At 45.7% G+C, this 25245-nt stretch overlaps 1 protein-coding gene and 1 pseudogene across 1 annotated transcript; one reads left to right on the top strand and one right to left on the bottom strand.

Annotated features, from left to right (window-relative positions):
* Nucleotides 1-15341: 15341 nt before the first annotated feature.
* On the bottom strand, nt 15342-24785 carry LOC133886029 (laccase-15-like; annotated as a pseudogene).
* On the top strand, nt 21830-23584 carry LOC133887213 (uncharacterized). Its single transcript, XM_062327162.1, has 5 exons — nt 21830-21958; nt 22045-22242; nt 22326-22499; nt 22592-22784; nt 23580-23584. Exons 1-5 carry the CDS (start codon nt 21830-21832, stop codon nt 23582-23584), a joined length of 699 nt encoding a protein of 232 aa, XP_062183146.1.
* Nucleotides 24786-25245: the final 460 nt, after the last annotated feature.

Genomic DNA, 25245 nt, shown 5'->3' with positions numbered 1-25245 from the left:
ACTAACGAGATTGAGATATGAGGAGTCTCGTACGCGCTACGATCGGAGACGCAACCAACACATGGTTGTGGTCTAAAGGGTTCCGGCGCCTCCCGGTGAATCAATCAAATCCCGTGAGGTCCCAAACGCCCTAACAAACTCTTCCCGATCCTAACGAGGCGTTGAATCGACTCGAAGACCGTCGCCACTGCAGCGACTAACCAAGGACCGAATGGGTTCTCCAGGCTACGGTATGTGTTCACGCTTCCGCTAATTAGGGTGTTTGATCTTAGGGCTAGCTATAGTGATGATTAAGTGAAATTTTACTTCTAACATTTGGTACCAGAGCAAGTGTTAGCCCTATTCAGACCCCTATCAGACTTAATTATGTTTATTGATGATCAATTAGTCATGAATGATCATGTTTAAGTATAATTGATGTCAATTAGGTTCAGCTAATGTTAATTAGGCCTAATTTTGATCAAGTTTTAGTACTGTTATTGTCAATTAAGCATGTTTAGGCCATAATTGCTTCTGTTTAAGGCTTAATTGATGTGAATTAGTGTATTATGCCTTGGATTAGAGCCAATAAATCATGTTTTAGTCATGTTTATTCATATATGTGTGTTTGTGTGGCACGGGTTGGCACGTTTTGGGGAGAGTTTACTCGGATTGGGGTCAATTAGTCTCGGTTTTGGGAAATGATGCTCAAGAAAGCAATTAGAAGGAGGGGAATCAGGGAGATTAAGAAAAATCCTAAGAAATCTCCAATTCCCCCCAAATCCGAACCCCATAAACCCTATTTTCCCCAAATCCCGAACCCTAAGCCCTCTTTTCAGAACTCTAGAGCAATAAAGTAAGGGGTTGGAGGTCTTACGGATCCGGCGTCTTCCGTCGCTGTCATGCCTGTCAGAGTACTTCTCCTCCGGCAGGATCTCTCCTCCTCTTGTGCGCGTGGTTCATCCAGGCCTCCTCGCCTTTGCTGCGGGATGGGACACCTCTCCTCGCCGTGTGTTTCCCCTTTTCCCCCCTGGGCACCACCACAAACCAACCGACGGAGGCGGGCGTGATCTCGGTCGCATGCACGCTCCGGCGGGTAGGCTCACAGTGGCACCCATGCCTTCTTCTCTCTCGGACGACCAGTGGCCGTGGTTCGCCGCCGTCACTCGCTCTCTCTCCTCCTTTTGGGCCGGCGGCTTCCCATCGCCGGCGTACTCATGAGCCGCCGCTCTCTCTCGAGTCACGCAGAGAAATCAGAGAGGAGACGAGGAAATGTTTTAGGGTTAGGGTTTTTTCGACCGACGGCGTTTTATTCGGGGAGTTTTCGTCGGCCAGCCGTCGGATCGCGATGGACGGCTGGAAAACTCTGAGGCAAAGAGGATCGGGCCGGTGCGCATGCAAGAAGATGGGCCACGCTCTCGGCCGGGCCAGCGTGCGCTAAAAGAAGATTGGGCCGCACGTTGCTTGGGCCGCGCGCTGCATGGGCCGCAATTCCAACTTTGGGCTAAATGGCTACGTGCACACGTCTGGGCTGAGCCAGGTCGAGAGGCCGTTTTGGGCTGTTTTCCCCTAAAGCTTTGGGCTTTTCCATTTATTTGGAATTTTCAGTGATTTCTAACGCTTTTTTCATTTATGCACTGGAATATCTAATGCAAATAGCCCAAAATTAATGATGATTAATGCATAAAATATTATGATTAATTCTCTGGTTGAATTGGATCCAACGGGAAGATTTTTTCGAAGAATTTTATGATCATTTTATGTAGGTTCATAATTACTTTCTGACCAAAGTTGACTGTGATTTTGCGTCATTTTATGTGATAGTTCAAATTCTTTTCCGTTTTCTGCCCAAAGTTGATGCGGATTAAAGTTTTATTTTTGCATGATTTTAATCAGACCAACGTAGGGTTATTTTTGTGCAAATTTTATTTTCTTGTGATAAATTTACTAATCTGGCCCAATTCTTCTCTCCAGCTCTTAACGCTTCCTCTATTGCCACCACTATTGACGGCATAGAGCAACTTACGGGTAATAATTTTTCCGCTTGGAAAGCTAAGGTGACTGTTGTCCTTGGCGTACTTGGCATCTGTGGAGGAGCAATTTAAAGGCACCTCCAAGGTTTATGCCAGTACACTGATTTAGAAGCTCCTCAACACTAAGTATAATTATGGATCCTGTGACATAAGAGAACACATCATGATGATGACAGACATAGCTGCCAAACTCAAGGGCATGGACATGAAAATCTCTGAGGGTTTCCTTGTTCACTTCATTATGACCTCTCTCCCTCCTGAGTTTACTCCTTTTAAGGTAAATTACAACACTCAGAAAGAGAAGTGGAGCATGAGCGACTTGATCGCTATGTGCGTCCAAGAGGAAGAGAGGGTGATGACTGAAAATAAAGATTTTGTGAATCAAGTTAGCAGCCCTAAGAATAAAAGAAAATTCCAAGGGGATTTCAAGTCTAAGAAGAAGTTGCATTTCGTCGCTAAACACGATAATGCAGCACAGAGGGCGCCCAAGGCACCTGCTCCTTCTGCTTCTGCCTCTCAAGAATCTAAGGATGACGGATGCCACTTCTGCCACAAGAAGGACCACCACCAAAAGGACTGTGTTGGTTTCTTGAAGTGGCTCACAAAGAAGGGTAATGATTTAATAACATTTATTGATGAATCTCTTTATGCTGATTTCCCCTTAATTCATGGTGGATTGACTCAGGTGTCACTGTGCACGTTACCAACTCCTTACAGGGATTCCTTACCATAAAAACATTAAGAAAGGGGGAGCGAAGTCTTAGAGTGACCAATGGGAAGGAAGCTGAAGTTCAAGCTGTCGGATCCCTTCCATTAGTTCTTGATAGTGGCTTCACTCTTAGACTGAATAATGTAGTTTATGTTCCTTCCATGAGGAGAAATCTCATTTCAGTTTCGATGTTAGATGATGATGATTTTTATTGTAATTTTGGAGACAATAAATGCATTCTTAAATTTAATTAAGATGTTATTGGTCTTGCCGTTCGACAAGACAAACTTTATATACTTCCTCTTAATGAATCCTCTGTGACGATGAATGTCTATGATGTAAGCCATAAGAGAAAGAGAAGTACAATTAATGAGACTTTTTCGAAAATATGGCATTGTCGTCTAGGCCACATTTCGAGGGGGAGAATGGAGCGTCTCATTAAGGAAGAGATTCTCCAACCCTTAGACTTCTTCGACTCTAATCACTGCATAGATTGCACTAAAGAAAAATATGTTAAGCAAATAAAGAAAGGGGCCACTCGGAGCACAGGATTATTAGAATTAATTCACACGGACATATGTGATCCTTTTCCTGTGACATCAGTTGACGGTTTTGATTCTTTCATTACCTTCACTGATGATTTCTCTCGTTACGACTATATATACCCCATTAAAGATCGATCTGAGTCTCTCGACAAATTTAAGATATTTAAGGCTGAAGTAGAAAATCAACACAACCTGAAGATTAAAATAGTGAGATCGGATCGCGGGGAAGAATATTATGGGAGGCATGCCCCATATGGGCAAATCTCGATTCCTTTTGCCAAATTCCTTCAGGAAAATGGCATAGTAGCCCAATATTCTACACCTGGTTAACCTCAGCAAAACGGGGTAGCTGAGTGACGCAACCGCACGCTTATGAACATGGTGTGAAGTATGCTTAGCTATTCTAGTTTACCAGTTGGACTGTGGATGGAGGCACTTAAGACAGCTGCACACATTCTTAATCGGGTTCCCAGTAAATCAGTTCCAAAAACACCTTATGAATTATGGACTGGAAAAAAACCCTCTTTAAAGTATTTACGCATGTGGGGCTGTGCAGCTAAAGCTAAAGTCTTTAATCCATATATTGGGAAATTAGATCCTAAGACAGTTAGTTGTCACTTTATCGGATATCCTGAAACATCAAAGGGGTATTGCTTTTACTGTCGAGATAGGATCACTAAGTTCGTAGAAACAAGACACGCTGTATTTCTTGAGAACGGGGATCTGGAGCCAAGGGAAGTTGATCTTGAAGAAAAGCGGGTTTATGTTCCTACTCTGCTGATCCAAGAGTCCTACATCCCTGTGCCCCAAGTGGTTGCACATTCAGTGGAAACTAACGTCAGTGCACCACTTGTTGAGGTCTCTAGAATTCCTAACGATACACCTAACGATGAGCCTCAGCAGTCCCCTGAAGTACCCAGTCCTTGTCCTGCAGTGCATAATGAACCGATCAGGAGATCACAGCATGACAGGAGACCTGCCATCTCGAACGATTATGTTGTTTATATGAATAAGGATGTTAATGACATAGGGAAGACAGAAGATCCGAACTCATATAAAGAGTCCATGATGAGTGAGCATTCATCTGAGTGGCTTAATGCCATGAATGATGAATTAAAGTCTATGAGCGATAATGATGTGTGGAACCTAGTAGAAATCCCTGATGGGGTCAAAGCAGTAGGCTGTAAATGGGTCTACAAAATCAAACATGACTCTAATGGGAACATCGAAAGGTTCAAAGCATCGAAAGGTTCAAAGCAAGGCTCGTAGCTAAAGGCTTCTTGCAAAGAGAAGGAATCGATTATAATGAAACTTTGTCTCCTGTATCAAGTAAAGATTCTTTCGGAATAATTATGGCGCTCACAGCGTATTATGATTTAAAGCTACATCAGATGGATGTAAAGACAACATTCCTTAATGGTGACTTGGAAGAAAATGTTTACATGGCTCAACCGAAAGGTTTTGTCATGAAAGGCAAGAAACATTTGGGATGTCACCTTAAGAAATCAATTTATGGTCTAAAGCAAGCGTCTAGGTAGTGGTATCTTAAGTTTGATAAAGTTATTAGAAATTTTGGCTTTAAAGAAAATGAAGTTGATAACTGCATTTATGTAAAGTTTAAAGGGGGAAAATTTACCATCTTAGTTCTTTATGTAGATGATATCTTATTGGCTAACAGTGATAAGGATATGCTGTTTGAGACCAAGAGATTTGTTTCCTCTAATTTCGATATGAAGGATCTCGGTGAAGCCTCTTATGTTCTTGGTATTGAAATTCACCGAGATCAGTTCAAAGGAGTATTAGGTTTGTCTCAAAAGACATACATTGACAGAGTACTGAAGAAATAAAATATGCATAAGTGCTCTGCCACACCTGCTCCTATTGTTAAGGGCGATAAGTTTAGGATATTTCAGTGTCCAAGGAACCAATATGAAATTGATCAAATGAAGTCGGTTCCTTATGCTTCAGCTGTCGGAAGCATTATGTATGCTCAAGTATGTACACCCTAACTTAGCTTTCGTGACTGGGATGCTTGGCAGATATCAATCAAATCTAAGACCGAACCACTGGAAAGCCGTTAAGAAAGTCCTTCGCTATTTGCATAGCACTAAAAACTACATGCTCATATTTAGAGAATCCGATAACCTTGAAGTCATTGGTTGTTCGGATGCAGACTTTGCGGGGTGTGTAGACACTAAGAAATCCACGTCAGGTTATATCTTCACCCTCGCTGGAGGAGCCATCTCGTGAAAAATCTCCAAACAGACACTTACAGCATCTTCAACGATGCAAGTTGAGTTTGTGGCATGTTATGAGGCTACCGGGCAAGCTGTATGGCTAAAGAACTTTATCCCGGGATTAAGAGTGGTCGACAGTATTTCAAAACCACTTACGTTATACTGCGACAATCAACCTGCAGTTTTCTATACGAGTAACAAGTCGAGTGGTGCTACCAAACACATCGACATTAAGTATCATGTTGTGAAAGATAGAATCCAGGATCAAACAATAAGTGTCAAGCATATAAGTACTAAGTCAATGCTTGCGGATCCGCTTACCAAAGGCTTACCACCCAATATTTTTCGTGATCATGTTGCCGATATGGGGTTATTGAAAAGCCTATGATTCTGGATAAGAGGACCATAATGCAAACCAACTCCCATTAGGAATAATGAATTTCCATTTCGAGATGAAATAGTGTACTATAGGTTTATGGGTTTCAGTGGGATTTAATGAGCCGTTGTAATCTTTTGCCTTGGTGTGCTATTTCATTGAGAGTGGACTTATGATGAAAGCCTTACGATCAAGGCGAGAATGTTGGAATTGATCTCGGCTGACGTATCCTAACTAACGAGACCGAGATATGAGGAGTCCCGTACATGCCACGATCGTAGGCGCAACCAACACATGGTTGCGATCTTGAGTCGAGCAGCGCCATATAAATAAAGGGTTCCGGCGCCTCCCGGTGAATCAATCAAATCCCGTGAGGTCCCAAACGCCCTAACAAACTCTTCCCGATCCTAACGAGGTGTTGAATCGACTCGAAGACCGTCGCCACTGCAGTGACTAACCAAGGACCGAATGGGTTCTCCAGGCTCCGATATGAGTTCACGCTTCCGCTAATTAGGGTGTTTGATCTTAGGGCTAGCTATAGTGATGATTAAGTGAAGTTTTACTTCTAACAGCTGGCTCATTGCATCCGCCCTCTCTTCCAACCAAACAGGTGGTGAACTACGATGGAACCTTCCCATCCCTTGATATCCACGCAACCAAACACTGCCTTATTCACCTCCTCCAGCATATCCCCACCACCGTTCAAGAAGCCAAGTACCACAGCAGTGACATTCTTCTTTACGAGCTCCCAATGTTTCTGAAAAAAAAACCGGCATTGAAGTATTGAACCCATGGCACTGGCGGCAACCGCGTGTTGCACAGGCTCGTCAGGTTGTTGTGGAAGTGAAGGAGGCATCGTGTCGTGTTGGCTAGGCATCTCAGGCACATCACCGGATGGACTTCCTCCTTCTCTGGTGCCGCGGCTCGAGCTCAGCGCTTCTGTGCTATTGCCAGGGATGTTATCGTTGCTATACTGCACTGTGGCTCTCGTGACGAACATCGATCGGGATCTGAGGGTCAGGCTCTAGAGAAGTAAATTCTATAAAATCATTCATCGAAAGACCTCTACGAGACACTGATCCATGCCGTTCTTCCCTGATCCATGATGTTGGCACGTGCAACTGAGAGGAAGGAGGGGAATATGTAGCATTCACAAGAAAAAGTCTTTCTGTGAGATTGGATCTCATAGAATTTCCTTCCGGACTCCGATGGCTGGTTCGCTTGGGTGACCATGTAGTACCTGCCGGGTGGCTCATTGGTGACCATGAGAGCATCCACGGTCTAGCCAGGCACAATCACGACGACATCTATGGTGTAGGGCTGAAGTAGATTGCGTCGGCGGCAACCACCATGAATTAATTGAAATCTATATGATTTTTATCTCATATTTTCCTACCTAAAATTAACTAGAACTCCTAAAAGATCCTGCAATCAGTACAGAAAAGATACTTGTACGTAAACAAATTAATTTAAAATAGTGAGGTTGGTTCAACGTACCAATCTCGGTTAAACGAGCTCACCAAAATTAATTTAAACTAATCCAATATTGCTACATTCATTTAAAAGTGTATATAAATGAATTTCGTCTAAATATGACACCTAAATTCATCTTCAAATAAATATAGATAGCTATGTACAAAAATTCTCCATGCAAACACTAGCCATGAACTCCAGATTCAAATCTAAACCTTAGACAGGAGCAATATTTGGATCTAAACATTCTCCATGCATCTACCAATTAGATCTAAACAATCTCTATGTCAAAAATTCGAAATACATGTAGCTACTTCCATAAATGATCATATCAAAACCACATCTAATCACCCAATCTAGATTTATTCTAATATACGAAATCAAGCTAAATGGAACTAAGGTACTTACCTAGCCACATCACAAATGGATTGTCCTCTGAAACCTTAAAGGACCCTCCAATAAAATGTTGGAAAATTGCCCACTCCACTGAGAAGCTGCCCGTAGATGTTGGAGTGGATGATGTAGATGGATGGTTAGTGTAGTTGGTTTGTGTAATGAACCAACTGTACTAATGCCCTGACTAATATTTCAGTGTAGTTGGTTAGTGTAGTTGGTTCAATGCATGAACTGACTAATATTTCAGTAGGTTCTTGTACGGAATCAATTGTGTTAGTCCAACTATTACATTCAATTTATGATGTGGATTGCTTGTAGCATATTATAGTTAGTTTTCACTATAAACTGACTGTAATAGACTATTATTATAGTTGGTTCTTGGTTAAATAGCCAGTTTCAGTTGGTCTGAGCTACGGAATTGACTGTAGTAGCTTTACTACAATCGGTTCCAAAAATCACTTCCGTTGTAGTGATAATTCATTGGTTAGTGTGTATGGTGGACTATTAACAAATATGGTGAAATGGAGAGGGTACAAAAATATAAATCACATACTTGAATCCCACACATACATGAATCCCAAGATGCATATCAAAACTGATACATGCTTATTACAGGCTGGACCATGATTTCCTGGTCATGGGCCCACTTTGTTGATATGTTATGTATGCTTGCCGATCAAATATGAAATTCAATACTATACAGATAATAAGTACTATTGGAACCATCTGTATGTGTGTACGATGTGGTATTCAATTAGTACAGATGATACTAATGTGAAATCGTCTATACTAATTATTTATACATATCTTTTAATATAAACTGTTAAAAATCATCTTGTGCCGGGTTTCTAAACCGTCCGTACAAATATTTTTTAATAGTATTAAGTTATCCTTCATGTGCCAGGATGCATCGCGTATTTTAACTTATATGGCCTTGCCACTATTTTTTTTTTCAAATCCCTTGCAACTATTCTTTCAAATGTGTTCTCGATTGAATTTAACGTGCCGGTTTTACCCATAGATCAATCCGGTGCTACATTAGTGGATGGTACTAGTATATCTATTGGAAACAAACATATCATGTTGCTCATTCCGTTTACAAATACTTGATAGCTTTAACTTTTACTATTCATACTTTGATTGAACTCTAGTTTTTCAAATATTTAGTAGATTGATATTGTAACATCCCAATTTTGATCAAATCAGTTTCAAAATTTGATTCAAACAAATTCTTTCAAATCAATTCAAAACCATTTCAAGTCATTCCTTTTTCCAAAATCTCAAAACCCTTTCATCTCTCTTGGACTTAATCTTTCTTTCCTCCCTCAGCCAGTCCATCACTCCTTTCTCTTTTTCTTTCCTTTTCCTTCCTCACCTGGCCGACCCGCTTCTCTTCTCTTGGCCGGCCTGCCTTTTTCCTCCCCCCGGGCCACTTCCCTCCTTCCCCGGCCCACCTCCCCTCTCCCTTCCTTCTCCCACGCGCCACGCTGGCCCAGCCCGCATGACTCTTTTTCCCCTTCTTCTTCCTGGCGATCGCACGCCAGTACGCGCGCGTGGAGCGCTCACCCGAGCCGTGCGCAGGTGACCCCTCCCGTCTGCCTCGTGGTGCGCCGTCGTGCCGTCCTCTTCCCTTTCTCCCCTGCCCAAGTTGTCACCTCCCACGGTGCGAACAGCGACCGTGCCCGGGGAAAGTCGACCGCCAGACGCCATGGTGTCGACCGCTCACCCCCGCCCCCCTTCTCCTTCCTTGCATCGCCCATCCAGTGCACGCGTGCGGATGCCCGCACGGCCGCCGTGCTGTCCTTGCCTACAAACACTTTGAGGCCGCTTGTACCGAGCCCAGCAAGCGCCTGCGCCAAGCGTCCTTGCCGCCGTGCTGTTGCCGACGAGCTCCCGCCTCTCCCTCGCCTATAATAGCCACGGTCGAGCTCTCCTCCTCTCACCGCCTCCCTCCCAAGTTTTCCCAGGCAAGAAGCTCTCTCTCCTTCTCTACCCTCTCTCTCTCAACCAAACTCACCCCCACCGGTGATCTCCACGGACAAGCCTCCAATCACCGCCATTTTTGAACACCGAGCACCACACCAAGCATCTCCACCCTTCCCCACACTCGTTTCCCTCCCCCATGCCCTCACCAAGCTCCACGCCGAGCTCCCTGAGCCGCCGCTATAGCGGCAAGCTGCTAGCCATCTCCATTACCCCCTAGCCTGAGCTATACTCAAAAACCGAATCCCCGTGCACCCCTCTTCCTTCCGGTACTCTCGCCATCGAAGGAGGTGGTCGGATGGCCAACCCGATGAGATCTCTGGCGAGCCGCCACCGCGTGCTCCCCGCACCACCGCCTCCACCTCGCCCTGCCGAACTGGCCACGGCGCCGTCTCCCTCCCGTCGCCCCTCTCTCTCTCTCTTGCTTAATCCGGCAGGAGGGTCCGGCTGGCTAACACCGTTAACCAGGCCGTCAGCTCCCCTGCCAGGCTGCCATGGGCCGAGTTGGCCCAATGGTCGGTCCGTCAAGCTGAGCCCAACGCCAAATAAAGCCCACCGAGCATAGTAGCCCTTCACCTTTTCAGAAACCAGGACTTCCCATAGAATATTACAGGAATATTCCCCCTTCTTTTTTATTGATTTATTCCACCGATTAACTTTCAAAGCCCATAACTCCTCCATTTTTACTCCGATTTCTACGATTCTTCCACCGATATTCTTCTAAATTCAAGCTCTATCTATTCATACCATTTTCATATTTATTTCAAATTTATTTGTGTGTTTTCTTGGTTGTTTGTCACGTTTAGAAGCCGGAGAGCTCGTTGAGGAGGAGGAGGAGGAGGTGCCAGGAACCCAGGAATTCGAACAGGACCCCCTCGAGGACTTCAACGAAGGCAAGTCTCAATCTATTTCCCTTTGACCATATTGAACCCAGTTTTGTCAAACACAACCCGTAGCAGCCATTTTACTCCGATACAATGCATGCAGTATTACTAGTTGGCATATTTTAAACTGTTGATCTATTTATAACCTAATGTAGCTTAGTCAGCCATTTGTGTGTTATCCTGTGTGCTTAATCTTGGTAAACCTAGGATCTCACCATAGCTAATTTACTTATGCTTAGGCGATCACCTTGTTATTAGCATGCTTAGGATGATACTCTTTACTGTTGCTTCATGCTTAATTACAACTAGCTTTTCAAAGGTGTAAAACTTGGTGTTGGTGTTGTGTGGATTATGATTGGGTAGAACCTTGTTGGATGATAATGATAATACCTGTAACATCCCAGTTTTACCCAAATCAAATTTCAAAATGCATTCAATAAATCTTTTAAATCTTTTGAAAATCATTTATAAATCTTCTCCCAAAATTCCAAAACTCCCCTTACTTGGGCTCAATTTTTCCTTTCTCCCTAACCCGGCCCATTCCCCCAATTCTTCTCCCTCCCTCCCATCACTTTTGGCCGGCCCGGTTCTTTTCTCCCCTCCGGCCCATCTCCCTATCTCCCCTCTTCACTACGCCAGCCAGCCCGACCTACTCTCCCTCTCCTTCTTCTTCCCTAGGACAGCTCACGCGCGCCACCCATCTCTCTCTCCCACGCGCTTGCACGGCCGCTGTACCTCCCCGTACTCCCCACTGTCGCGCGGTGTGCACGCCTCGCCGCCGTGCCGTCCTCCTGTCCCCTCCCCTGCCTAGCTTGTCACCTCCCCGCTGTACCAACGACAACCGAGCGCGAAAAAGCCAGCCGCCGGACACCGCTGGACACCGCGTTGTCGACCGCAAGCCTCGGCCCCCTCTTTCTCCTTCGCCCACTCGGCCTGCACATACAGAGGCTCGCACGGTCACTGTCCTCTTGCCTGCGACAGCTTTCAAGTCACCTACGGTCGAGCACGCCGAGTGTCCTCGTCGTCGTCCTTCGACCGGCGAAGCTCCCGCCTCCTCCCCGCCTATAAACAGCCTCGCCAAGCTCTGCCTCTCCTAACCGCAGCCACCCAAGCTCTTGAGGCAAGCTTCTCACTCTCACATCCTCTCCCACTCTCACTACTCTCTCTCTCTCTCTCTCTCTCTCTCTCTCTCTCTCTCTCTCTCCGCCGAGATTACCTCCCCGGTGATCTCCTCGGTCGAGCTACCAAACACTGCCATTGTTGGCCACCGAGCACCACACCAAGCATGCCCTCACCAAGACACCCACCGAGCTACCCGAGCTATGTCGATGGCTACTCACCGCCGGCCATCTCCGCTCACTCCCTCGCTCGGTTCTCTGCGAAAATGAACTCCCCATGCTTCCCTCTCCCTCCTGGTGGTCTCGCCGACGAGTTTGGTGGCTGGGAGCCCCGTTTCGTCGAGGCTCCAGCGAGCGCACCACCGTGGAGCCCCCGGCTCGGTCGTCCCTAGCCGCTCTGGAGGACTATCACCGCGCCGACCGACTCTATCGCTCCCCCTCTCTCTGTACTAATCAGATAGGCGGGCCCAGCGGACCACCGTGGGCCGCTTCGGTCCAGAAGGCCGGCCCACTAGCCAAGCCCAACGCCATATACAGCCCACCATGCATAGTACTCTTTCACTTTTTCCAGAAAACCGAATTTCAGTAGAATATTCTCCCTTTTTCTTTTTCCCAAATTAAATTCCCGGCAAACTTCCAAAGCCCATAAATCCTCCGTTTCAACTCCGATTTCGACGATTATTCCACCGATCTTCTTCTAAATTTGAGCTCTAATTATTCCTACCATTTTCATATTTATTCTAAATTTATTTATATTTTATTTGTATTTATTTTTGTGTTACTTTGTTGTTTGTTTATCACGTTTAGAAGCCGAAGAGATTGTTGAGGAGGAGGAGGAGGTGGTGCCAGGAACTCAGGAGTTCGAGCAGGACCCCCTTGAGGACTTCAGCGAAGGCAAGTCCCAATCTGTTTTCCCTATGATCATATTGAACCCGGTTTTATCAACACAACCCGTACCAGCCGTTTTTACCGCGATATAATGCATGCAGTATTACTAGTTGGCGTACTTTAAATTATTGATCTAGTTATATCCTAATGTAGCTTAGCCATCCATTCGCGTTTATCCTGTGTGATTAATCTTGGTAAACCTAGGATCTCGCCATAGCTACTTTACTTATACCTACGCGATTACCTTGTACTAGTATGCTTAGGAACAATAATCTTTACCATTACTTCATGCTTAATCATATCTAGCTTTTCAAAGGTGTAAAACTTGGTGTTGGTGTTGTGTGGATTATGGTTGGGTAGAGCCTTGTTGGATGATAATGATAATACCTGAGTTTGGGTTAGAGCCGGGGCAAATCAGGGTTCCTTCAGGAATGCCTAGGGAGTCAGAGTGATGTCGGTATGACAGGCCTCAGGAGGAGTGCTGTCCATATGGCAGACTCCACGTGGAGGTGTTTTCCTTAGCTTGTTTAAGGACCGAGTTGATGTGACATCCTACCTAATCTATACAGTACAACCACTCGACCCTATATGGGCAGGGCTTAGTCTAAATCCCCCAGCTAGTCTACTACCGTTTGGAGGCAGTCGTGCAGCGGGGGAATCATGGAGCAGGTGCAGGCGGTGCAGGCTTGACGACCCGGTTGGAGGCCTAGCTAAAGGTCATGAACCCCCGGTTAGCTCTCGTAGGCGGTTAGTGAGATGATGCTGTAGTGGGTAATGGCTTTGTTGAGTCACGCTTCCACGACGGTGGAATGTTGTCGAGTTCAGCTTGTGGGTAAAGTGTATAACTCTGCAGAGGTAAAACTATTCGAATAGCTGTGTCCACGATCATGGACGAACTATGGTTCGGTCACAGCAACTAGCATGTGTTGCGTGTGTTCTCCTTGTGAGTGATTGGGCAAGGTGTGCCCTGTTTTGGAATATAGGTCCGGCCGTGTGCCGTGGGTTGCCATGGATAGGGTGTCCAGTAACAATAAAATTTAGACAACCATATTTTATTACCGATATCGTTTTCATAAACCGCTTTACATAAATTGAACCATGCATGTGTACAACTTATTTTTCTATAAAATTCAACCTTACAACTTATCCTTATCATCCTCTTATGCATGTATTCGTACCCCTGCCGTAGGACAAGGGTTGAGACTTGTTGATTACTCTTGTACTCACCTTTGCTTGTGCTTTCAGAGGACGACCCGAACTTCACCTAGGCAGACGGCGAGGCAGACGAGTAGGCTTGGTCGCGTCCGCACCCGAGTTACCTGTGGAGTGGCGTGTTCGTCATGCTGTCTCTGCTGTGTACTCTGTTGTCGTGGATCCTTTTAATAATGCACTTGAGCTTAGTGTTGTATGTGTTATTAGGATGGTGGATTATGCTCACTGTCCCTCGTGTTGTATGGCATTGATAATACCTGTTATAAGATTCTTATTTACCAGTGACTGATTCAGAAACTGGTGTAATAATGGTTTTAAACGCCAGATAACCTGGGGCGCTTCAGATATACATAAGTATCACTTGATATGTTATTAAAAGTATTTTTATAATATCATACATTTATAAATATTTACTTATGTATTTGTAAAAAAATCGATCAAATTTTAAATAGTAAAATTAAAGTTTCCAATTATTGGTAAACGGAGGGAATACCTTGCAATAAATTGGTGAAATGACGTATCTACTGATTCCTGATCGCGCCACTGGCTCACACCCTCTCCCAGGACAACGGTCACGGTAAAAAAGGAAAAAAAGGCTCGCCGCTGCTGCTGGTTGATTTTAAATGCTGATCTATCAATCAGCCGCATAGGACAAGTTACAGAATCCCTGCAAAGTGACTTTGCATGAATCAGGCTCTATATAATGACTATATACTAGTAACGTCTATTTACGACTCTGAAAGGAAGTACTGTGGTTGGTTGGCGATTTATGAATGCCAGGCTCAAAAGGTTAATGTAGCGTATGGTGGTGACCACACATTCTTATTGTCCACTCCCAATACAAATGTTTTAAAGTGTCTATCTCTTTTCATCCCATATAGATATTAATATAGAAATTATTTCCTCAATACAAAATATCTTCCACATCTTAAAATATATGTCCAAATCTATTTTTTATTGGTACTTATTTATTTGCTTTTGTTTCGTATAACATATGAAGATTGACATTGAACATCACAATATATTTCTGAGCTTATTTCTTGCGTTGAATATTGTAACATATTATAGTTAGTTCTTACTATAAACTGAATGTTATGGATCATTATTATAGTTAGTTCTTGCTAAACAGCCAGTTTTAGTTTGTCTAAACTACAGAACCGACTATAGTAGTTTTACTATAATCAATTCCAAAAATCTCACTGTAATTTATTTCTTAGAAAAATTATTTCTGTAGTAATGGTGGTATGGTGGGCTATGAACCAATATAATGAAATCCCACTGTAACCTGTTCCTTGGAAAAATCGTGTCCGTAGTAGTGATACTTCCTTAGTGCCTATGGTGGGACATGAACAGATATAGTGAAATGGAGAGGGTACAAAAATATAAATTGCATACATGAATGGCAAGATGCATATCAAAACTGATTCATGCTTATTACAGGCTGGACCATGACTTCCTGGTCATGGGCCCACCTGTTTGTTGAACAGCAGGCACTAGCACACAAGCTGTATCTGTATTAATGCTTAAAATATCTCGAAACGAACATAAGGTTTTTTAGGGTAAGTGGCAGAGATTTATTTATGCAAAAGCAAGGTTGCAGTCTGCCTATATTACATCCAATACAAAAGCATGGATACAATTCTCCCTTACACAAGTTTATTTGTCCGCATATCAGGTCGTCCTTGCACAACACCCTACTGAATGGGTGCATTTTATTTCTTTTAGACTTCGTTTATGCCTAAGACTTCAGTTTTCTCAGTCGCGAGGTAGAATTCATTTTGCAGCTGATTATTGTCATGGCCACATGTCGGAAAATCCACAGGCGGTGGAGGGAGGGATCTGTCCAATGTTGGCCCATCCTCTACCACGAAAACTGCCGCCATGCCCATGGACAAATGGAATTCAAAGTGACAATGCATGAACCATACCCCTGTACAAACGTATAAGACAAAGTATTAGATCTCGGGGGTGCTACTTCAACAGTCAAACGACAACTGACAAATAGGGGTGCATATATAAGGAAAAGCAAGGAAGAAATGAAAAGTTAAAAAATTAGTTGTAAGCAAATAAACATGAAATAAGTTTCTTTAAAAAAAGTTTTTGATACGGTTCGATTGGAGTGTCATAAAATAAAACCATGTAAAATTGAGACTTGAGGGGAAGACGACATTTTGTTATGATTTGTAATTGTATAGCTTTCCAAATAAATGCAACTGACAGTAATAACTTGTACGCACCTGGATTGTCGGCGACAAATCGGAGGGCGAGCCACCCAAGATTCGGGACGAGCACGGTGTTCTTGACCAGGGGATTCACCAGGTTGTACCTAGCCACATCCTTGGCTGCGTCGTAGTTACCTAGCCCCTGCGCGAGCACGAACATGTCATGCCCGTGTAGGTGCATCGGGTTGGAGTCACCCTGCATGAGCGCCGTGCTCTGGAACACCACCTCCACCACCGTGCCATGCCGGAACCGCCGCGCCATTGTCACCTTGGACGTCGGCTCTAGATGACCCTCCTTGGGTCCAAACGCGATCAAGGTGCGGTCGGTGAAGTTGAACACCCTCGGCGGCTTGGCAGGAAGTACTTGTAGCGTGTCCTCGGCGTTGGTGTGGTAGTAGTGAGCTTCTAGCAGTGGAGTCGTCACCGCGGGGAGCTGGAAGGAAACGTTGTTCATGGTTGCCACGAGCAAGGACTCGTTGTTCCCGCTCCTCTTGCATGCCGGATAACCACGACGGCAGATGGAGCCCAGGCCGAGTGTGATGAAGAAGCTCTCGTCGACTCGCGCCGGCACCTGCGAGCGCCGTCGGTGGCGCAGGCTGGTCAGGTTGCTGTGGAAGTAGAATGATGTAATTGTGTCGTGCTTGTCAGGCATCTCAGGCGCTACTGGCACATCACCGGATGGACCTCCATCTTCTTCTTCTTCTTCGGCACTGCGGCTTGAGCGCAGCGCTGCTGCGCCATTGTCGGAGTTGTGGTCGTTGCTGTACTGCACCATCCCTCTCGTGCTGTACTCCGGGGTTTGGGTGTCAGGCAATGGTGCCTGGTTGGGCAGGGCGACCATGTAGTACCTGCCAGGGGGCGCATCGGCGACCAGCAGGGCGTCGACCGTCTCGCCGGCCGCGATCGCAATGACGTCCGTGGTGTAGGGGGTGACGTAGTTGGCATCGGCGGCGACTACCGTGAACTTGTGCCTGGCTATCTTGAGGTAGTACTCGGAGAATAGCGCAGCGTTGATTACTCGTAGCAGGTAGGTCTTGCCGGGCTCCACGTCCAGCACGTAGCCATCTTCCACGGCGCCTTCAGAGATCGATCAATTGAAGCAATTTATTCAGTGAAAAAGAAGGTATCGTTCCGACATGCATGGACATACATCCGATAATTTGATTACCAGAGCAGTTGAAGAGATCTCCAAGCTTGCCATTGATTGTGGATGCACTGGAGTAATCTGCAAACAAATTATGCGACATGTTCCTGGCCACCTTTGCAAGGTCCTTCGCCCACCATTCCCCTGCCATCATCAAAATAATCCACAATAACAACAGTTCAGCTCAGAACCTGGTGCGAAAACATTGCACATCTGCTAGCTAGTTGTGCAACCATGCCAAAGTAAAAAACAGTCCGATTCTTCCCACAGGAACATGACATTTTTCCGGACCTAATTAGAAATTGGCGTTTAATTTTCCTATGTGCTCATGCCTTAGACGATCAAATGTTGAATAAATCACAAACCTATAACGATTGGGATCTCCCTATGAGGCTTAGGAAACGGATATGAGCCGGCCCCATCTCTCGGCCGGATGATCAAGGCGCCGTGCAGGGTTGCCCGGAGGCAGGAGACGTGAGCATGCCACCACAGGGTGCCTTCCTGCCCAGCAACGTCGAACCGGTAGGTAAAATTGTGGTTCGGCAAGATGGGCAATTGGGTAATCATCGGCACTCCGTCGGCCCAACAGTTCAGCCGCTGCATCAGAAAACACAAAAGAAAGATTCAAAAAATAAAAACGAAATCCATTTGCTATTTCGCAAGGCTTGAAACATGCTGCTAGCGCTAGGCGCTTGGATGATTGGATCAAACCAACTGGATTTTGACAACTTGACACACCGACTGGATCCATTGTAGCGAAAATTGTTGTGTTTGAAGTGTAGGTAGGCCTATTTTCTTTGGACAACGGAAGCAATTGATTACCAATGGATTGTTATGTTGTCGGGTGACTTGTTGACGACATGAACGGTCACCGAGTCTCCCTCTGTGACCTCTATCGCCGGCCCCGGGAGCTGCCCGTTCACCACGCTGACCAGCGTCTCCTTGCACAAGTGCGTCATGTTCATCTTGCTCACCTATATGCATGCGTGTTCCAACAAATCAAGCATGCATCGATGGTCATTCTAGTTCATTATCGAAAAAGAAGTGGTCATGCTAGTTACACTACCGGAAACGAGGCCTATGCCGAGTGCCTACGTGTATGCCGAGTGCATTATATCGGGTACTCGGCAAACAGCAACCTACGTCGAGTTCCCAACGAAAGCACTCGGCAAACAATATGGCACTCGGTAAATTCATAAAAAAACACTCGGCAAACAATAGCACTCGGCAAAAAGAGAAAAAACACTCGGCGAATTAGGACACTCGGCAAAAAACGTGGCACGTGTCCCTCCGTTCGGCGTCTGACGGCGAGTCTCCACTTTGCCGAGTGTCATCTAACGGACACTCGGCAAACATGTATGTTTGCCGAGTGCCCGATATTAGGCACTCGGCAAACTATTTTTTTTCTTTATTTTCTTTTTGGTTTCCTTTTGTTCTCTTTTCTTTCTCGTAATAACAACCGACCAAGGGCCGCCACACATCGATTCCGGTACTACTGCAGTATGGTTTAAGGATGATATTATTATGAACTTGGAGTTAGAATTCAGTCGTGCTTCAAGATTGAGATGCAGCAGATGTGGACTCCTGAGAGCGGCCCTTGGAATCAGTTGTGCTCTAAACATGTGTCAAAGATGCTACCGTGTGAAGAGCTGAGCTCACAAACAAAGGAGAATGACAATTCTTCTTGCTCGCCTTAAAAAAGGAATTTCTCTGCTATATATTATCATTCCAGCTGTCATCCAGACAAAGAAGGAATTTTCAATGCTTGCCAAGTGAAAGAAGCAAAAGCTGTCAAGTACGATGCTTAGAAACCGAAGCATCTACGAAAAAGAATCGTGATTTCGAGAGGGAACGGATCAGGTTTGAAGCCAAAGTGACGGTTGAATCATCGTTTGACCTTGAAACTTTTTCTACACTTAACATACAACATAGAATATTCCATGTTAAACTTTGGCATTTTTCTGGGTCTGTTTACTATTTTTAATTCATTAAGTGCATTTCCTGGCTTTTAATGGATATAAGTCAAATTTGATCTGCAAGCACATGAAATAATGAACAAAAATGGGTAGAAAAATCATATTCATGTTGTTGAGTCTATTTTTAGGCCTTACCCAAGAAATGAAAAGAAATTTGAAACATCTGGGCGGCAACACTCGACCACCAACATGTAGCTTATTGGTTTTCTAATTCTAAAAAAAACAAACGAAGTCTGAAAAACATGAGACTTGCCATAGCATCATAATATGATACGTAGAGGCTGTGATAAAAATTTGAGAAGGTTTCGCAAAAATTATCACGTACGATGCTTAGAAACTGAAGCATCTCCGAGGAAGAATCGTTGTTTCGAGAGGGAACGGATCAGGTTTGAAGCCGAAGTGATGGTTCAATCGTCGTTTGACCTTGAAACTTTTTCTACACTCAACATACATCATAGCATATTCGATGTTAAAATCTGGTATTTTTTGGGGTCCGTTTGCTATTTTTAATTCATTAAGTGCATTTGTAGCAGAAAAAAAAATTCAGGTGTTTGCCGAGTGTTCTTGCGTTTACACTCGGCAAACAAGCGCTTTGCCGAGTGTTCTATATTTGACACTCGGCAAAACCAGACACTCGGCAATTTCACGAATATAGGGTTTCCCATCCCGGCCGCGCGCGGGGACAGATCTACTCCGATTTTTTATTCCTTCTCCCCGGCCGCCGCCTCCGCCTCCCGCGGCCCAATCCGCCGCTGCCGCCAGCGCCGCCCTCCCCCTCCTCCCAGATCCCCCTCCGCTGCTGCCGCCCGCCTCGCGCTGCCCCGCCCGACGCCGCCGCCCGAAGCCGCCCTGCCCGCACCGCCCCCCTCCGACGCTGCTCCGCGCCGGCCGCCCGACGCCGCCGCCCTACGCCGCCCGACGCCGCCCGACGCCGCCCCGCCCGACGCCGCCCGACGCCCGCCTCGCGCCGCCCCGCCCGACGCCGCCGCCCGACGCCGCCTGGAGCCGCCCCGCCGCGCCGCCCCCCTCCGACCTCCTGCAAATCAGCAAGGTACGTGCTAAAATGATTGGACTACATGCTAAATATGACTTTCTGAAGATTAGATTGACATACACTTAGTTGATGCACATCCATAATCACAAGCAGTACCTTGTTTCTTTACACGTCCATTTATATCCAACAAATAATGGTTGACATAGTATTGAAAATGTAGTTATAAAGCAGTTTGCAGGCACATAGAGTGCATCATAAGTGTCATTCCTGCCACAGTTACTAATGTCCCAATTTTAGCCTTCCGAATTAGCCCTACTTGACTAGTGCTTGTTACAACTTGGCATATGCGACATCACATCCTTCTTATACTATCAGGGCAGATTGCATTTACAACAAAAAATTGAAGACAAGAAAAATCAACTGGGATATGAGTAAAGCAATGAAAATAAACTGTCAAAAAACTACAGTATCATTTTTGCCCATTAATGTTAAGTCGGTGAGCATGAGGATGTACGGGCTTAAACTGAAATCACTTGGCTTATGTCATGAGCAATGATAAATGAAGTAACATTAACAAGTAGGCAATATTGCATAGTGCTATTAAAAAGACGGTACAAGGTACCGCCACACGGTAAACTACCAGTCCCAAACAATGAAGATTACAACATAGACCCCAACACATATGATGGAGAATTCTTTCAAGAAGATGGGCTCGCAGGGAATTTTGAGATCGACTTGACGGAAGCTCAGGGCATGGAAGTAGACAATGAAACTGGTGCTGACGAGGACGAAGAAGACAAGGTTGAGAATACAAGGGACTTGGAATTACTTGAGCGGTTACATTTAGACAATGACAGTGATGACGCCATTCCTCCTCCCGAGCATCAGGATGATTATTTCGACACGCGTGATAGTGATGATGAGACTTATGATCCAGCTGATCTCGATGATGATGATTATTTCTAATAACTGTATGTTTATTTGTAATAACTGTATGACTTATTCTTTCTCATAGCATGTTTTTTTAGTATGCTTCATTTATTTACATCAAGTTGTAACATCCGTACTAATTGGTTTACTTGTTCTCATAGCATGGTGGGCGGTATGAGGAAGTTAACGTCGCTATACAAAAAGGCGACGGGGAAAGCCACGGATGCAGGTGACGAGTCCGGAAAGAGACCCCGGGGAAGACCTCCAGGAAGGCCGAGAGGCGGAGGCAGGGGTGGAGGAGGTGCTTCTATACCTGCTGTTGAGGAGGAGACTGAGTCGCCTCTAGGTGCAGCTGAGTCTGAGTCTGACTCGCCTATACCTACGGCTGCGACTCAGTCTGGGGATGAGGAGGAGCAGGTAGAGGAGGAGCAGGTTGACCAGGGGGGTAGCTCTAGCTCTACTTCTTCTCGTGTGTGGCTGCGTGGTCCTTCGAGCCTCCCGAGGCGACCGGTGCCAATGGCTAGACGCCCGCTCATTCGACCAGATGGAGAGAAGTAAATGGCTCTCTCTACTCTCATTATTTTTTTGCCTTTGTATCTTCAATATTTCAACACATACTAATAAATTGCCTTTACACTTGTGCAGGAACTGGCTGAGGGTTGGAGAGGGTGACCACTCATGCCATGTAAACGGCATCCTTGGACTTTTGATCAAGGAGAAGTTCCCTGGCATGGTTACTTTGGGTGGAGTAACCGAGCCGGCATACACATGGGCCCACTATGCAGCCGCGCCAGACGCCCGTGACCGGGAGGGAAGGGTGTTTCCCAATAGAGCCGAGTGGGTGAAGGCCGAGCTGTGGGTAAGTTTCGTTCGCACTACATTAGTCAATACTAATCGCATGGAAATTATTTAACTAATGACTGGATCCGTCGCGTCTATATGCAGGATTTTTTTAGATGCGAGCCGGGCTTGGAGGCTAGGGCAGCTGCTGTCATCGACAAAGCTGCCAAGAAACTTGTTAAGGATATGCACTATGAGGCGCGCGTCCAGGCCGTGATCAAATTTCACGCGGAACACCTTGGAGCGAAGGTGACAAAAAAAGACGCTAGGACCATATCTCTGACCCGGGAGCAGTACCTGAAGGTAAAGTACAATAAAACTTATTGTTCCTTAGATTACTAACACTTAATTTCTTCTTCTTATATATCATGCACTTGATTATTTAGGTGCCTCCGGGGTGGTGCGCCGGAGACCTTCCGTGCTGGTTTGTGATCGTGGACAAGTGGTGCGCTCCCGAGTGGGAGGAGAGTCACAATGCTTGCCGGGAAAGGCGATTGTTGATGCCTGGCGCGCCACACCATCAAGGCAACCTCAGCCTGACTGGTTTCGCGGCTAGATGGGTATGCAATAGCATCTGTTGTTCCCAAGCTCAGTTCTCCTTAATTTCTGTGCGGGCGTCCCCTTTATGAATGTTATTGCTTTTCTGTTGCAGTCGGCAAAAAATGATGGTCAGCCTCTCTCCCAGTTCAAGGCTTATGCTTTGGCCCATAAGTCAAAGGCGATGCACGGGGTTGCTTATGACCCGAATGACCCGGCCTCAGCGTACACCAACGAGAACGTCAAGGCTCGCCTGGATGGATACACATCGATGGCAAAGGAGGTCCACGGCCCAGACTTTGATCCGAGCGAGCCGGTTCTGGATTGGCGACGGCACACTCGATACGGCCACCACTCCCTCTCTCTCTCAGCTTAGAGCTCAGAGCACGAGCTCAGGTCCGGGTATACGCCCTCGCCCAGAGCCTACACGGATTGCGATGAACGAAATGCAGGTTAGTTCTGTTTCATTCATCCTCCACTATCTTTACATGCTTTGCATTGGAATGATGATGAGATTGCGATGACATACTGTAGGCCCAGCTGGATGAAGAAAAGAGGCTCCGGCACGAATTAGAGAGATCGTTCGAGGAGAGGATGGCGGCAGAACGATCCCAGTGGTATGCGATGATGACGCCCCTTTATGCTGCAATGGGTCAAACTCCGCCACTGATGCCAACCCCTTCTCGTCCACTTGCTCCACAGGCTCCAAACACTGGCGGCAGAACGATCCCAGTGGTATGCGATGATGACGCCCCTTTATGCTGCAATGGGTCAAACTCCGCCACCGATGCCAACCCCTTCTCGTCCACTTGCTCCACAGGCTCCAAACACTCCTGTGAGTTAGTTTATAACCTTGTAATCACCATTATTACCATTCTTACAACCATAGAGTGTTGTGCTAACTATCTACTTTGTGCAGTATCCATCAGAGGGATCGAATACGCCTGGAGCTGAAGGTTCGCACTTTGATACTCCACCTCACTTTGGTTTGTTCTCCTCACTTTGAAAACTTACTTTTGTAACCCTATATCCATACTTACCATTTCTGTTTACTTTCAAATGCATACTTCTTAATTAGCGTTTTTGCTCCTTAATTGATGCAGGTTAAGGTGGTAATCAAGTGTTGAGTCCGTTACGGCCTGCTACATTTTCTTTTTGTTTGGACTATGTTTTGCTATCTTGTCACGACAATTTGTCATGTTTGTGTCACTTACGACGGTTTATGTGATGTTTGTGTAATATGCGATGTTTATGCGACACTTTATGTGATGTTTGTGTAATATGTGATGTTTATGCGACGCTTTATGTGATGTTTGCGTAATATGCGATGTTTATGCGACGCTTTATGTGATGTTTGCGTAATATGCGATGTTTATGTGAAGGTGGTAATCTGTGAAATATATGTATATTGTTTTGAATTGCAGTGACAGTTTTGAATCTGGTATGGATCAATTGTCGACCTGCTAAATAACAGTTTGCCGAGTGTAACACTCGGCAAACAAGGCTATGCCGAGTGTTACACTCGGCAAAACAGACACGTGTCACAAGGCTGTTCAATCTGGCATTTTGGATGCCACTTTGCCGAGTGTCCACGGGATACACTCGGCAATGCGTGGCACGTGTCGCCAAACTGTGCTATTTGGGTGCTATTCTGTGCTCACTTTGCCGAGTGTATACACGGACACTCGGCACAGTGTCCTCGTGTTTGCCGAGTGTATCCCTGAGACACTCGGCAAAGTGTCCTCGTGTTTGCCGAGTGTATCCCTGAGACACTCGGCAAAGAGGCCGTTAACGCATTGGCACCGTTAGGTCACTTTTTTTTGCCGAGTGTCGTATTTGGCTCTCGGCAAATATGTTTGCCGAGTGCACGATATAAAACACTCGGCAAACAGTAGTTTGCCGGCACTGTGTATACCGACAGTGATATGCCGAGTGTTACACTCGGCAAACATGTTGCCGAGTGTTTTAAGGCCTTCGCCGTGTGCCCTAGGCACACGGCAAAGTCTCAAAATCCGGTAGTGTTAACACTTCAATGACATAGTAGGATACTAAGATTGATGGTGGAGATCAGACGCAAGGAGAAAGAGTCATGCTTACGACGAACGTGTGCTCGACGGCAGCCGCGGCCGCCAACCGTATGGCCGTGGTGGAGAGGAGAAAAACGATGGCGCCGACGGCTGGTGCTGCCACGGGGAGGCTCCAGCGCTTCATACTGTGCAATGTTCAATCACCGTTGTGGATCGATCGCAGCGATCAGTCAGATCGATCAGGCTCTACATACCAATCTCACTGTATATATGACTATGAACAGAAAGTGACGGGGTTGGTTTGCGATTTATTAACGTCTGGCTCGAGGTTCACCAAGCACGGTTTTCACATGCCTGCTGGTTGAGTAGCAGACAGCAGTACAGTGTTAATTTTTGTTAAGTTATTATGCTTAAATACCAAATAGAATTCAGTCCAATATAACTCCTCAACGTCTGTAAATATGTGTCACCTTTGTAGCTTGTACCTTATACTAAAATAATAGACATCGTCTCCTATGGTTTTTTAACTCAGGATCGAATGGGTTTTCCCTATTCAATCTCTTGTTCCTAAGATCCAATTCTTAACAAGCGATATCAGAGCTCGAATCCACGCAGATTGGATCTCGATGAATGTTCATCGCCATCGGCACTATTCTCGCGTGCGCCCACCCCGCGCGTTGGCTGACCACCGATTTGCTTTGTGATCTGCGCCACCACTAGGACGCTCCGACTCGCCGTCGTT

Source organism: Phragmites australis, chromosome 12, assembly GCF_958298935.1.
Source record: "Phragmites australis chromosome 12, lpPhrAust1.1, whole genome shotgun sequence".
Taxonomy (NCBI): domain Eukaryota; kingdom Viridiplantae; phylum Streptophyta; class Magnoliopsida; order Poales; family Poaceae; genus Phragmites; species Phragmites australis.
This window is presented reverse-complemented; position numbering and strand designations above follow the sequence as displayed.

Coding starts and splice junctions, on each gene's coding strand:
- LOC133887213 (XM_062327162.1), top strand. CDS start 21,830: ATGGTTACTTTGGGTGGAGTAACCGAGCCGGCATACACATGGGCCCAC. Junction 22,243..22,325: donor CCCGGGAGCAGTACCTGAAG/GTAAAGTACAAT, acceptor TTGATTATTTAG/GTGCCTCCGGGGTGGTGCGC. Junction 22,500..22,591: donor CTGGTTTCGCGGCTAGATGG/GTATGCAATAGC, acceptor TTTCTGTTGCAG/TCGGCAAAAAATGATGGTCA.